At 45.4% G+C, this 15,901-nt stretch overlaps 1 protein-coding gene across 2 annotated transcripts in view; it reads left to right on the top strand.

Moving 5' to 3' along the window:
* The window catches only part of LOC122793195 (eukaryotic translation initiation factor 4E-like), an 891,923-nt gene that overhangs the window by 316,253 nt on the left and 559,769 nt on the right, over window positions 1–15,901 (top strand). For both annotated transcript variants that reach the window (XM_044061026.1, XM_044061025.1), the window contains one exon: window positions 15,336–15,399. In XM_044061026.1, coding sequence (XP_043916961.1) covers window positions 15,336–15,399 — 64 coding nt within the window. The remainder of the gene's footprint in view (window positions 1–15,335; window positions 15,400–15,901) is intronic.

The following is a 15,901-nucleotide window of genomic DNA, read 5'->3' as shown; positions in this document are numbered from 1 at the left end:
TTCCCCTCTGTGGTATTCCTAGGGTGCTTACCCCTCTTTCAGCTAGCTGATTTGTTTGTATGTATATATATATGTTTGCTGCTGTTTGGAATTTTCAACATTTATCCATATTTAGCCTTCCTAGAGGGCACCTGGCATCTGGGGCAAGAAACACTGAGGAAAATGGCGTCGGCTGATGCCTTTATACCCCAGAAGCTCTTGACGTCGGGGAAAGTGCGACATCAGCCGAGGCCAGACCCAGACTTTGGAATCCGGCCGACCGAAGGGCTGCCTGCGGCAGGACAACCCATATGTTATGACTGCAGATGCATACCTGTCGGACATCTACATTTATGGTAGGTATAAAACTGTACTTTCGAGTGTGTTCACTGTTGCAGTCCTGGTTTCCCTCCCCTCCTTCCCCCTTTTTCTCTCTTATTACACGGAACTTTCTGGTATTTACTTTCTACTGGTGGGTTTCTTCCACCATGTCCTGGCTCCTACTTGGGGGCTCCTGACAGAGCAAGAAAAACTGATGTAATGGCGTTGGCTGCCTTACTTTATACTACTGACGACCTGACGTCAGTCATGAAGCGACAGCAACCCTTGCAGAAATACTAAGCCTCTGGTAATCAGGCCAACTGAGGGCTACCCACGCAGGGATAACCCAAATGTGATGACTGCAACGATGAATACACTTGAGCATCTACATTTTATGGTAAGTGTACACAGCTGTACTTTTTCGTGGCACTTTTGCAAGAAGGGTTTCAAAGATGCAAGTGCTTGATTCTTCATCCCCTTATTTGGTGTTCCACAAAGGATAAGGTTTCTGTTTGTACCAACTCTTTTTAGTTTTCAAGAATATCCTTAGCAGTTCTATTCATCCCCCTGTGTTTTTTCCCAATTTTTCCAACAAAGGTGAATACATTGTATATTGTTTGGATGTAAATAGACAATTGAGATTCAATCTTGACAATACCGAGTCTTTCAGGAAGTCAAGTCAACTGTTTGTCTCCTTTTCAAATCCATGCTGGGCTGTCCTGTCCTGTGTCTAAAGTGACTTTGTTCAGGAAGATATCCGGCTGTATTTTGGTTGCATATTCCTTGAAAGGCAAGACCCTTGTACACATGCCTAAAGGTCATTCAACGAGGGCTGTAGTTATTTCTGTGGCTTTCCTTTCTGGAGTTCCTATGGATGGTATTTGTGCTGCTGCAACTTGGCTGTGTCACCACACTTTTGTGTTGAAGTATAAGCTGGACATCTTAAATGAGCCTGGGGTTTCCTTTGGCTTCACTGTGTTGAGGAATATCTTTCTGTATTTCCTCCAGTGGTATTTTTCTTGGCTGGGGATTCTGTCCCACAGGTTGAAGCCAGACAGAGCAGACAACATTGGATACTCACCATAACGATAGAACTGTGCTGTCTGTCTCATGCTGACTTTGCAAGTCTTTCCTCCTTTGATGACTGGATATTGGACATAATTTGTTTCACCTTTTGAAGTTTTGCTTTCTCCTTGTTTTATTCCAAATGGTGGGAGAGGGATTTTCAGTTGTCTATGTTATGTCTGGATTGTTTATCTCATGGGTAAACTCAGTCTGGGGGTAGATGGAGGAAAAGGAAGTTATGGGTAAGGGTGGTGAAGCCAAGCAGGCTCAAGACTTTGAACTGGCTGGTGTCAGATCCATAGTCCCACAGGTTGAACCAGAGGGATACAGACAACACAAATCTGTCATTATGGTGAGTACATAACTTTTTATCTGATGTTAATCTTCTTTCCATCCATCACTGATGGGGTTCGGTTCCGAGTCCTCGGAACCGAGTCAGCTTAAGACCAAGCTCGCGCTAGCCAAAAAATCTCGAACTAAGCTTCTACCCACAATCCCTTTCTCTCTGTTACATTAGATCTCGTTTGCCGCGGAGCCATAAAGCCACGTTTCAGCTGAGCTCTCAGCTAAGTGGAACCTTTTTGATATTTTGTGAAAAAAAAGTCTATTTTCTTGTCGTTTGTGACTTACAGCCATTAATCTTTATATTTACAGTTAGATTTGCCTCTTCTTCTTCTACTTATACCCGTTTGGTAATCTTGTAAGTACCATTGGTGGTACGGCCTTCGCTCTCTACCCTTGTGTTAGTCCTTGAATACTACTGCTGTTATTTCTTCTCTGCTTCCCCTTTTCTGTCTAGTTGTGTGTTTTTGACTCTTTGGATAGGTACTGTGTGTATTTAGATAGGTTTGGACTTGGAGAGAGAACAATTTAGTTTTCCTCTGAAGATTTTGATTGTTGTGTTAAACTTTTTCATGATGTCCGAAAAGAAAGGTTCATCGGGCTTCAAGCATTGTACTTCTTGTAATGGTAAACTTCTGAATAGTGATTCTCACGATGATTGTGTCTGTTTCTTGGGGGTGCCCCTTCTTTCGGTGCAGCCCCTCTGTGTGATTTGTCAAAAGTTTCAGCCAGTGTACTGTGAATGAGCGCAAGAATAAGTTAATACTGAAGGGCCTACTTAAGTTGCCCTTTTCAGAGGCCCTTTCTGTGATGGAGATCTCAATCCCTCCTAAGAAGGATAAGAATAGGTCCCATTTGTTTCCCTGTTCACCCTCGGGTGACCAGGGTAAGTCTGTGAAACCTAAAGTGCAAAAAATTTCTTCAGAGCATAAATCTGCCTAGTCGGCACAGACATTGTCTGCTCCAGGTTGGCACCAGCTTCGTCTCCGATACTGTCTCAGGCATTGACTACAGAACTCGCCTTGCCTACTACAACTTCGGCACAGTAGATGCTTTTGATGCCTATTTCTGCAATAACTATTGAACCTATCATATCTGCTCAGGTTTACCCCTTCGACACTGAGCTCTTTTACGATTCCGTCAAGAATGGATTTTGACCCTGCTTCCTGTCTCCAAGCTTGAGAGATTGGTGCCAGTAGATTCCACACCACGGACCCGATACTCTCTGTCCATAGACCCTGTTTCTAGGCCAAGTGTATAACCCGTTTCTAGAGCGACCTGATTCTCCGTCAGGAGTATCCACTAGATCCACCAGGAGCCTTTCAGAACTTAATGTGGTGCGTCTTGTGGATCAGCTGCTGTCAGCCAGGGGGATACCCACGCCTTCCAGGAGCCATCCTTCTGCAGGACTTGGGTTGACTTCTCCATGGAGTCCATCCTAATCTCCTCCTATGGCCATTCCGGTTCCAAAGCCTCCTGCTCAGACGTTCTTTTTGGAACCTCCCCCCGGTCTTGGTGCCTGTAGTGGACCTCACTGTGGCTCCAGGACCGTCCCTTTGGTCCTCTATTCCTGCTGGCTCAGTTCTTCCTCAACCCCGTGATTGGGTTGCAGGCTCTTTGGTTGAGGGCACGGTTCTGAGTGTCTCTTCGGTTCCGTCGTCTGTGCCAAGAGCTTTGTCTGCACCGATCCTGCTTGAGGCTCTATCCTCAGGAGCGGATTTGGCGGAATGGGGTGTGACCCCGGTTCTGAGGTTTTCCTTGCATCCATCTTCGGGCAGACCTGCTTTCTGTGTGATGGAGAGGGTGCTTGCTTCTGGAAGCATTCCGCCAACGTCGGAACCCCAGATTTCTCCCCCTGAGCTGCAGCTGCCACAGGCCACCTCCCGTGGACACTGGACAGGGAAGCCACAGGAACCCCCTGTACAGGGTACCCATTTTTCAGAATCCTCCTCAGAAGCCCCCACTGAGGAGCCCCCATGGAAGAGGTTTTCCAAGAGGAAGCACGTAGACCCCCCCTGAGGAGTCTGAGGACATGGATTTCGATGACTTTGAAGGGTCCCCACGGTCACCCCCATGCTGAAACAGAGGGGTGACGGACAGCTTGCTAATCCTTCTAAAGAGTCCGTGTTGCTGCAGGCTTTCCGTGCCCGGCCATCTACCTCTTGAATCACCCCGCTTACAGACGAGCTGGTTCAGCTCGTAGTGCAGCGCTTATGGAAGAACCCTGATTCTGTTGAGATGATCCTTCGGAGACCCGACAAGGTACTCTCTCGACCCAAGGATAACCCACACTGGTCCAGAGGTTTACCAGTCGATGCTATGGTGGTGGCAGCGGCCACGAAAAAGGATCTAGCTGAAGAGAGTCCTACTATCCACTCGCCCAACAGAGAGTCCCGGGCCGTGGACAGATTGGGAAAGCAAGTCTTTGCATCAGCAACCTTTGCAATACGGTCCCTGAACTACTTGGCACATTTTACGAGGCTCCAAAGAGACTATCTCCTAACTCTCTGGAATGCTCGCAGGACAGTTGTCTGACAAGGTAAGGGACAAAGTTGCCACGCAGCTCGCAACCCTGGAATTTATCTTCAACTCGTCCGTGAGGTTGCTTTCACACACAAGCGAAGGGGAGCCTAGAGCTGCGAGTTCAAGCATAGTTATAAGATGTCATGCCTGGACGTCCATTTGTGAACTTACAGACCCCTTCAAGTATTCCTTTCTGAATACTCCCATTCAAGCGTCTTCCTTGTTTGGCTCCAAGGTAAATGACACTCTGGCTAGGTGTGAGCAGGAGGGTAAGACCCTATCTTCCGTAGTTCTATGTTTTTCCAACTCTCAAAGTTTCTGCTCCACGAACCAGAGAAGTGGGAAGATATGGCACAAAAAAATCTCAGGGCCTTTTCCATGCCACATGTGGTGATGATACCCCCAGGCGCAGAGTGGCTAACAATTCTGGAAGACACCCCTATCGAGGCACAGGGTTTCCACGTAACTAAGGCCCCAGAGACTCCTTCTCTCGGCAGCCTTACCAGCGCTCCTGAAGAGCAGCCTTATTCCTTTCCTCTGGAAGCAGTGGGGGTTAGTTTCTCTCTGCACCTAGCTGTCTGGCACTTTCTTGCCACCGATCATTGAGTGCAGAATATCATTACCAGAGATTACACCATTCCCCTCATTACTTATCCAAAACTTCCAACAAAATTTCTTGACATTCCACCCAGTTAGAGGAAAGAAGCAGCTTCGGAAATAAAAAAGCTGCATCAAAAGAGTCATCCAGCTAGTCCCACCAGACCAATGTGGATCCGGATTTTACTCAAGATTCTTTTTGGTGCCAGAAAGGACAGGGGACTGGAGACCCATTCTGGATCTCAGCAGTTTGAACAAATTTGTTGCCCAAACGAAATTCCGGATGGTCACGGTTCAGTCCATTCTCCCTTTTTTAAGGGAGGGCGATTGGATGTGCTCGATAATTCTCCGGGACATGTATTACCACATCAAAGTGGACAAATGCTCCAGGAGTCTACTTTGCTTCAGGCTAGGAGCCAATCATTATCAGTTTCATGCCCTACCGCTGGGTCTGTCTACATCCCCCAGAGTGTTCACAATGTGCTTGCCAGTGGTTACAGCTCACTTGAGACTGCAAGGATTCTGGGTGTTTCTATACTTAGACGATTGGCTCCTTACCGCCCCCACCAAGCATCTTCTGGTGGTATCCATGCAATACACTCTTTCTCTGGCAGAAAGTTTGGGAATCACTGTGCAGTGGGAGAAATCCAACCTTACTCTGGCTCATCAGATAGAATTAATCGGGGTAATCTTTGACACACTGTCCTGTCTGGTGTCACTCCCAGCTCACATACTCCAAAGATTGAGGCTTCAGCTCTGGGTGATACTCTGACAAAGTCTCAGCGAAAGAGGTTCTTCAGGTCCTAGGATCCATGGCAGCTTCCATACCAAAAGTGCCTCTTGCGAAACTGCACATGCGAATTCTCCAACGGCTTCTCCTCTCTCAGTGGTTCCCAAACCATCACCCTCCGTGTTTTCAGATTCAGATAACCAACTTTTGCAAGCAGGATCTTCTTTGGTGAATGAGGCCAGACACAGAACTTTGGAGCCACCCATAACAGTCCCCTCAGCCCAAGGCCGTTGTGACCACTGATGCTTCCCTGATAGGGTGGAGTGGCCATTTCCAGGGAAAGAGAGTCCAAGGCACATGGTCCACTTTGGAGGCCAACTTGCATAGCAACGTTCTAGAACCGAGAAGCATTCCAAACGGGTCTTCCTTCTGGAACGATTGCACTTCAAGTCAGACAATATGTCAGTAGTGTGGTACATCAACAAGAAAGGAGGAACCAAGTCATACCCCTTGTGTTGAGAAGCCATAAGAATTTGGCAGTGGGCGATAACTTCCAACTGCTTTCTGATGGCAAAGCATATCCCGGGGAACTCCAATGTCATCACAGACAAGTTGAGCAGATGCATTCTCTTGCTCCACGAGAATTTTCTCAATCTCGAAGTAGCAGCAGAAATTTTCAGCTGTTGGGGCCAGCCTTGCTGCGACCTTTTCACTTCCCCATCCATCAGCAAATGCAGCATCTATTTTGCCCTATTCCCCCCAAAGGACTCTCTGATTCGGGTCTATATTAGATCAGCGAACACTGATTGATCGACCTTATGTAAGCAAAAACTTGCAATCTTGAACTGTCAGATCAGCGATTTTTTTCCTAGGGAAAATAATCGCTGATCCAAAACACATGCACACAACACAAGCACACCAAACAAACCAAAATCCATACATACACACACACACACACACCTAAAATCTGACACCTAACCCTACACTAAACTATGCGCACACCACTAACTATCCACTTAACTTAACCCAAACCCTAACCCTAAGGTCCCTCACTATCGCACACTCACCTCACCTGCTCCCTAACTCACCTCACCCGCTCCCTAACTCACCTAAACCCACCCTAACCCTCATGTCCACACAATCGCACACTTACCTGAATCCGACCCGTAACTTTCCACCACAGCACTGAAAGTACTGAAGCAACAGAAATGGACAACCAAATTCTTTCCCTAGGAAAAAATTTGGGTTTCTGTTGCTTCAATATTTTAAACATTCGCTTAAATAAGTTCAATCAATCAGCGTTCGCTTGATGTTCATCATGCATACAGCTGCAGTCATAACAGATGGGTTCTCCTGCCGTCAGGCGGGTCCTCGGTCGGCCGAATTCCAAAGTCTAGGTCCAGTGTCGGTTGTCGTCGCTTCTTCCCTGATGTCAGTGCGACAGGGGTGTAAAGGAACCAGCCGACGCCATTTTCTTCAGTCTTTCTTGCCGCACAGTGCCCGAAGCAGAAGCAGTTTGCAATGCCGGTCGGCCAGCTCCTGAGATTACGAAAATTTGGAAACCGAAGTCTTCTTGAAAGCCAAGTACCCTGTTGGGGAAACTTTTTTGCCTCAGACCGATGTCAGACAAAGTTAATAATTGTATTACTTGTGGGAAGCAAATACCGCATAAGGATTTCCATTCCCTCTGTATACCTTGTTTAGGCCCAGACCACGACGTCTCGGTCTGTCGCTTTTGTGCTACATTCAACAAGCACACCATTAAGCGTCGGGCGGAGTTCGCCCAGCATTATTTTCGGAAAGCATTTAATTATATTATGTTGTCGGATACTCCGACTACAGTTTTGTCTAAAAAAACGCAAAGACAAGGACCGACACACGAGGTCCGCGGCCTCTGCCGACACCACGCCTAATCCGACTACACGTGGTCCGGTTCTCAGTGAAGCGCCTACGCAGCCCCTGACTACCGACAACACTTCTTTGGAGGTGTCTCCTCTGCCTGAGGTCGCAGGCTCCTCGGCCCACACCCTGGCTACAGATACCGAAGCCACTCTTGGCATTGAAACTCAGAATGTGGACAGGTCCACCTCCACTCAAGGTGTCTTCAGACCTTCCTCTTGTTTCTCCATCAAGGCTTTCACTAAGTCTAAAGCAGCCCCGCACTCTGAGACAAGCTACACAGGGCCCATCTACAGGCCCCATGCCTAAGAAACAGATGCTTAAAATGGCTGAGGATTTAATTACTCTTATCAGAGGTTCTCAGCCCCCACCGGACAAAAGGCACAGAGTGGAGGAAGATTCCCCCTCTTCTGATCAGGGCTCCATTATTTCAGAGCACTCTGATGATCAGGAACATTCTTACTTTCCTTTTGAAGACTCTGATGCGGAGGAGTACATCCCTTCTGTATCCCCCCGTGAGGATTACTCATTTGGGGAAACTTTGCACACCTTAAGGGAACACTTCCACTGGGAAGGCCAAGATTATTCAGATTCCAAGAAAAGGCTTAGGGAATTTCTCTTGCTACCTCAGCACAGGCCTCTGGCTATACCTTCTGTCTTGGACATCCTAGATGATGTTTAATCGGAGGCCTGCCTTAACCCGGACTCTCTACCTCCAGCTCCAGTTAAGCCTGACAGGTACTACAGGGTTCCTGACTCACACCAATTTCTATACAAAAGCCATGCTGCTGACCCAGAAACCATCTCACAGGGCCCCAAGGGAGTTAAGGCTTCCACTGCTAAAATCCATTACCTTCCGAGAGAGACTCCAGATCCTTAGAAAGGTGGGGGGGGAAAGGTATATACCTCGGCTACCTTAGCCATGAGGGTCTTAAACTGTCAGTTCCATATGCTAAAATACCAACAGTTTTTGCTATCACAATTGAAAAGTAAAATGTCACAACCTGAACAGCCAGACTTGAAGGAGTTGCAGGATTTGATGCATAGTGCAGAACAAGTGGGTAAGCATACCTTACAATGTGGTTTTGATGCTCTAGAGGCCTCATGTAGAGCTGCTGTTACAGGATCAGTCATACGTAGGCATGCCTGGCTCAAGGAACAAGCCTTGCCTGATCATGTTAAAGCTAAATTACTGGACGCCCCTCTTCAAAAGGATGTACTATTTGGTGCTAATGCTGAGGAAGTATTAAGGAAAATGGAGGAAAAGGCTAAATCAATGTAAACTGTGAAAGATTTTCTACAGGTACAACCACCACGTTTTAGTAGAAATTGGCCTTCCAAAAACTGGTCCTTTCCTGTCACTGACAGACCCCAAAGAGGCAGATACAGGTGTCCGAGGGGCAGAGGACAATCCCAAGGATCGTATAGAGGCAGACAATGGCAAGCTCCTACACAAAGAGGTGGTGAGGATAACTCGCAATCATTCAGAAAGCAAACCCAATGACTTTCCCCTTTGCATGCCAAGCAAGTCTCAAATGGCAGCCCCCTTAGGAGGAAAGCTGGCATTATTTTCAAAAAATTGGCATATCACAAAGGACAAATGGATCCTGGACATTATAAACAGAGGCTACAAATTCCATTTTCACACCCTTCCAAAAATGAGAGGCATGCCAAACCTGCCACACAATCAAAGGGCAGAGGCACAAAGGCAAATTACAGATCTCATAAACATGAAAGCTATTCAAGAGGTACCTACGCATCTAACAAGGTCAAGGTTTTTATTCCAGGCTATTTCTGGTACCAAGGAAGGGAAAAGATTGGAGACCTATTTTGGACCTATCCATCCTAAACACATTTCTACTCGTACCAAAATTCAAGATGCTAACTCTACAGAAACTTCTTCCCATGCTGGGCAAGGAGTCTTGGCTGGTAACATTGGACCTCAAGGAGGCATACCTGCATGTCCCAATCAGACAAAATTGCAGAAGGTACCTCAGATTTCTTGCAGGTTCAACCCATTATCAATTCTCTGCATTGCCCTTTGGCTTATCTACTGCGCCCAGAGTATTCACAAAATGCCTGGCATCAGTAATTGCCTACTGCAGACTTCAAGGGATGCAGATAATCCCCAATTTAGACGACTGCCTGATCCAAGCAGACAGCAAGTACATTCTTCTGAAACATCTGGCTTATGTAATAATGTTGTTGAACTCTCTGGGATACACAGTCAACAAAAAGAAATCAAGGCTAATACCCTCTCGGAAGATAATTTTCCTGGGTGCCAATTTGGACACAACCACCCAGATGGCCTACCTCACGCCAGAGAAGCAGGGGCAACTAATTCAATACTTCAAAGCACTAGCAAATTGCACCAGGCTGACTGCAAGGAAAATCCTGCAGGCTCTGGGATTCATGGCATCTTGCATCTTACTAATCCCATGCAAAGCTGCATATGAGGAAACTACAATGGTACCTGAAAAACATATGGTCTCAACACAGCCACAGTTTGGAAACAATAATACCACTAATTCCATGTCTGCAAAAGGAATTTCTGTGGTGGGCTCAAGCATGTCAAACAAACACAGGTCTCCCATTCAGCAAGCCTCAAGCAAATCAAGTCATCACAACAGACGCTTCGGACTACGCCTGGGGGGCGCACATGACAGATCGGTGCATTCAGGGCAAATGGTCCCAAAAAGAAAAGCACCTTCACATCAATCGAAAGGAAATGCTAGCAGTAATAAATGCTATAATAGCTTTCAAGGACCTTCTACAACCAGGTCAACTATTGATAAGAACGGACAACACCACAGTTATGTGGTACATAAACAAACAGGGAGGAACACATTCTTACCCCCTATGCAGACTGGCTATGTCGCTTTGGAACATGGCCATGGACTTACAAATGGAACTACAAGCACAGTACTTGCCAGGCAAGGAAAACACGCTGGCAGACAACCTAAGCAGGAATATGACAGATCCACACGAGTGGAAATTGCATACAAAAGTTTTTACAGAAATAATCCAAGAATGGGGAAGGCCAGACATAGATTTATTTGCCTCCCACAAAAATCACCAATTGACAAAATTCTGCTCAAGGATTTTCCATCCAAAGGCCTAGAGAGTGGACGCTCTCTCTTTCAGTTGGACATCAATGACAGTTTATGCCTTCCCACCCCTTCCTCTGCTGCCCAAAGTCCTATTGAAAACCATAGCAGACAGACCAAAGATGATTCTCATTGCTCCGGACCGGCCAAGGCAACACTGGTACCCACTCCTGAGGAGCCTGACGCATTCCCCACCATGGACCCTACCTCTAATGCCTCTTCTTCTGACTCAGCACAGCTTTAAAACTCTTCACAACCAGCTAAAAACACTCTATCTAGCCGCATGGAAGATTCCTTAGCATCACAACAGGCCCTACTCTCCAAGGAGGTGCAGGATGTCATTTTGGAGGCCAGAAGGCCATCAACTAGAAAAGCTTACTCCGTAAAATGGAAACGGTTTTGTGTCTGGAATGAGAAAAAGGGCCAAGATCCTGGGAAACTGAATTTACCTCAAATACTACAATATTTGGCTGATCTGCTAAGCAGTGGACTTTCATTCTCCTCCATCAAAATCCATGCCTCAGCCATTTTTGCAGAATACAACACTGATCCACCTTTATTCTCTCTCCCTCTTTTAAGACAGTTCCTCAGAGGGGCTAAAAATCTAAGACCTCCAAGGAAACAACCAATACCTGCTTGGGATCTTAATTTCATTCTGGAAAAATTGACCTTGCCTCCCTTTGAGCAAGCTGCCTCATCAGATTTGCAATATTTGTCCTGGAAAACAGCTTTCCTTCTGGCTATCACCTCAGCTCATAGAGTTTCAGAGCTACAGGCTCTCATGGCTGTCCAGCCTTTTATCATCTTCCATCAGGACAGAGTTTCCTTACGAACCAATCCGTCCTTTATGCCTAAAGTGGTATCCAGGGTAGCTTTAAATCAGGCCATACATTTACCTACTTTTTATCCTAATCCTCAAAACAAAGGGGAGAGATTGCTACATTCCTTGGACATCTACAGACAACTGCGTTATTATTTGGACAGAACAAAGCCTTTCAGGAAATCAGAACAGCTCTTTGTGTCCTATGCTGTAGGAGCTCAAAGAAAGCCAGTTTCCAAACAGACAATCTCAAAATGGATAGCCCACTGCATACGCTTTTGCTATTCCTTTCATGGCAAAACTGTAACTACAGGCATTAGAACTCATTCCACCAGGGCCACAGCCACCTCTGCAGCGGAGTTCCTACCAAGGATATTTTGGAAGCAGTCACTTGGAGTTCTGTGCATACCTTTTCCAAGCACTACAACCTACCATTATACTCCAAATCCAGAGCAGGCTTTGCCACTGCAGTCTTGCAGGGCATTTTGGCTCCTTCTAGTTCCTCCTAGTGCCTACCACCCCTTTCTTAGCTTTGGGATTCTACCCATCTGTTATGACTGCAGCTGTATGCACGATGAACATAGTACAGTTTTGTACCTACCATAAATGTAGATGTTCAAGTGCTAATACAGCTGCAGTCCAGGTTTCCCTCCCTCCTTCCCCTCTTGGAACAGGCCTGTAGGCTAACCCATCCTCATACAAACTGATTGGGGTATTCATTTATGATGTATTTGCTTGCAACTACTGTATTTTGATTATATTGCACTGCATTATTACACAAATTTATGTATTGCCTTCCTTCTGGGGGCACCTGACATCTGGGGCAAGAAAAACTGAAGAAAATGGCGTTGGCTGGTTCCTTTATACCCCTGTCGCACTGACGTCAGGGAAGAAGCGACGACAACCGATACCGGACCTAGACTTTGGAATTCGGCCGACCGAGGACCCGCCTGACGGCAGGAGAACCCCATCTGTTATGACTGCAGCTGTATTAGCACTCGAACATCTACATTTCTGGTAGGTACAAAACTGTACTTTTCCTATGCTACATCTTCTCAAGGGAGGGCCATATCCAAGCAAACCATTTCTAAATGGATAGGCCATTGCATACGATTCTGCTATACCCATCATGGGAAACCAGTTCCTCCTACCATTAGATCCCACTCTACCAGGGCAACAGCTACCTCTACAGCCTTTCTCAGGGGGGTTCCTACCAAGGAAATTTTAGAAGCTGCAACTTGGAGTTCTTTACACACCTTCACCCAACACCATCACTTACCTCTTTATTCCAAGTCCAGGGCAGGCTTCGCCACTGCAGTTCTGCAAGGCCTCATTGCCTCCACTAACCCTCTATGATGCCTCCACCCTACCTTAACTTTGGGACTCAACCCAAGTCTGATGACTGCAGCAGGGTAACACGATGAACATAGTACAGTTTTGTCCCTACCATAACTGTAGATGTTCGAGTGTTCACCCTGCTGCAGTCCAGGTTACCCTCCCTCCAACCCCTCCGATCTATTGGCTAAATCTTTGCTATGCCTTTCTGATGTCTTTGCTTATAGCTGAAGGGATTTTGTGTTTGTACAGTGTTCACACCTTTTGGTACTAATTTGGATCACCTTTTTGGGGGCACCTGACATCTGGGGCAAGAAAAACTGAAGAAAATGGCGTCGGTTGCAATACATGTACCCCTGGCGCTCTGACGTCAGGGATGAGGCAACAGCAACCGATGTCGGACCAAGACTTTGGAAATCCGGCCGACTGCGGGACCGCCTGACGACAGGATAAACCCAAGTGTGATGACTGCAGCAGGGTGAACACTCGAATATCTACATTTATGGTAGGTACAAAACTGTACTTTCTGGAAAAGCTTACACTGCCACCCTTTGAACCAGCTTTTTCGGCTGATTTAAAATTTCTTTAATGGAAAACTGCCCTGCTACTAGCAAATAACTTCAGCTAGAAGAGTCTCAGAGCTACAGGCACTAATGGCAGTTGAGCCTTTTCTCACTTTTCATCAAGACAGAGTCTCTCTACAAACTTAACCCTTACTTTATGCCAAAGGTGGTATCCAGTGTAGCCCTAAACCAAACCATTCATTTGCCCACCTTTTTTCCAAATCGCCAGAACAAAGGAGAAAGACTCCTGCACTCTTTGGACATTCACAGGCAATTACGTTACTACTTGGATAAAACTAAGGCTTTCAGAAAATTTGACCAGCTCTTTGTAGCCTATGCTGCAGGATCACAAGGAAAAGCTATCTCAAAACGGACCATTTCAAAATGGATAGGGCATTGCATACGTTCCTGCTACACGCATCATGGGAAACCAGTACCTGCTAACATTAGGTCCCACTCCACCAGGGCTACAGCTACATCAGCAGCCTTTCTCAGGGGGGGTGCCAACCAAGGATATTCTGGAAGCTGCAACTTGGAGGTCAGTGCACACCTTCACCAAACACCATCACTTACCTCTATATTCTAAGACTAGAGCTGGTTTTGCCACTGCAGTTTTGCAGGGCCTGCTAGCTTCTTCTAACCCTGTTTAACTCCACCTCCCATCCTTAGCTTTGGGATTCAACCCAAGTGTGATGACTGCAAAAGGGTAACACTATGAACATAATAGATGTTCGAGTGTTCACCCTGCTGCAGTCCAGGTTATTAACTTTCCTCCATCCCTTCTGAACTAGCTGGACTTATCTATACCACTCTATCCAATACAACCTCTGTGGTGTATTTGCTTGTGCCTGAAGGTATTGTTTTATTTTTATATGTTCTTTTTTATATAGCGCTGTCTCTCTCTCTCTCTCTATATATATATATATATATATATATATATATATATATATATATATATATATTGCCTACCTATTGGGGGCACCTGACATCTGGGGAGAGAAAAACTGAAGAAAATGGTGTCGGATGCCTCTTGTATACCCCTGGCGCACTGACGTCAGGGAAGAAGCGACAGCAACCGACACCGAACCAAGACTTTGGAACTCAGGCCGACTGCGGGACCGCCTGATGGCAGGATAACCCAAGTGTGATGACTACAGCAGGGTGAACACTCGAACATCTACATTTATGGTAGGTACAAAACTGTACTTTAATCTTTCCTGTCGTTTGTCTTGAGTATTCTAACAAAGTGAAAATATCTTCTGTATTGCATGGATGTTTACAGTCAGCTCAAATATTATGTAAACAAAACTAATCCTTTATTCTAGGAGTACCAGTTATTTGTATCCTTTGCGGAGTCTAAACTTGGTAGGAAAGTGTCAAAGAACAACTTTTCCAGATGTTAGCCAATTGCCTTTTTTTTTCTTGGAAGGCCTCTATCTGCAGCTCCAAAATTTTGTTTAGTTAGTGCTGTGGCTACCTATGCTGTCTTTTGTCCTTAGTACATTGTTGAAAATATCGGTGCTATCTAGTCTTTCCCGAGTGTCTTTACAAAGTGTTACAGGCTGGACATCATTTCCTGTTCTTTCAGTGCTGTGGATGTTGTGCTATTTTCCAATGATGATAGCCACCCAAACAGATTAGTGAAGGACTCCATTCTTTGTTATGGAAGATGGACCTGTTGCTGTTGGGAGAGAAAAGTTGAGTATTTAAATATAAATCTGTAGGAAGATGGTGCGTCTTCTTTCTATTTCCCACATGTGGTGTCTGGTGTTCTCTCTCTCGCTTCGCTTTTCCTTAGCATTGATGAGTGGTATATGATGGAAATGGAAGGATTCCTGGCAGTCTGAAAAAGTTTTATTTCCTGAATGGTCATAATGCATATGGAGTAAGTCTTGTCAGTTACAGAAATGTTGCCTTGTTACATATCTGATATTGTTTTAGATAGATTTATTTTTTTATTTATTTTCTTTAAGTATTCTGCTAGTAACATTTTTGATTGGTTTATTATATATTTGTTCATTGATTTAACAGGCATTTCCTATTTCCAAAAACAGGCTTTACAATCACATTCAGCTGTCCAGCAACTTGATGTCAGGATGTGATTACTCGCTCTTTAAAGTAAGTGGGATGAATTTAAATTAGTTTTGTAGATGTGCACTTAATTTTGCAGAATTGCTGTGCTGCTTGTAGCCAGGTAACTGGTCCCTATATCTGACCATAGAGTTGATTATAAGTATATTTCGAAAGCCCAAGACTGAATCATCTGTATAACTGCATTGTGCTCTGTTAATCATTTGTATGTAGGCTTTAATTGAAAGGTGCATATTTTGACAAAGTTTTGCTACATTAGAGAATATTGTCAGAAAATGTTATGTTTGCCTTCAAGGCATCCAGTATTTCACTCACTTTTAAGAACACTAGTAGCTTCTACAACTGTGGACATTAATAGGTAGCAGAGTCCAATTACAGTTGTTTAGTTACTAGCTTGCTACAAAGTATGCATTTTTGATATTGTTTTTGAAATTCCATCTGCATGTCTGCAGCCGGGTAGAAAAGCTTGCTTAATCCACTGTTAACAGTTCGATCAGTTGATCTGTACTTTTGGATGGGTCAGACTTCA

The sequence above is a fragment of the Protopterus annectens genome, chromosome 2.part0 (assembly GCF_019279795.1).
Source record: "Protopterus annectens isolate FY-2018-M chromosome 2.part0, PAN1.0, whole genome shotgun sequence".
NCBI classification, from domain to species: domain Eukaryota; kingdom Metazoa; phylum Chordata; order Ceratodontiformes; family Protopteridae; genus Protopterus; species Protopterus annectens.
The sequence above is the reverse complement of the archived record's forward strand: the minus strand, read 5'-3'. Positions and strand labels throughout refer to the sequence as shown.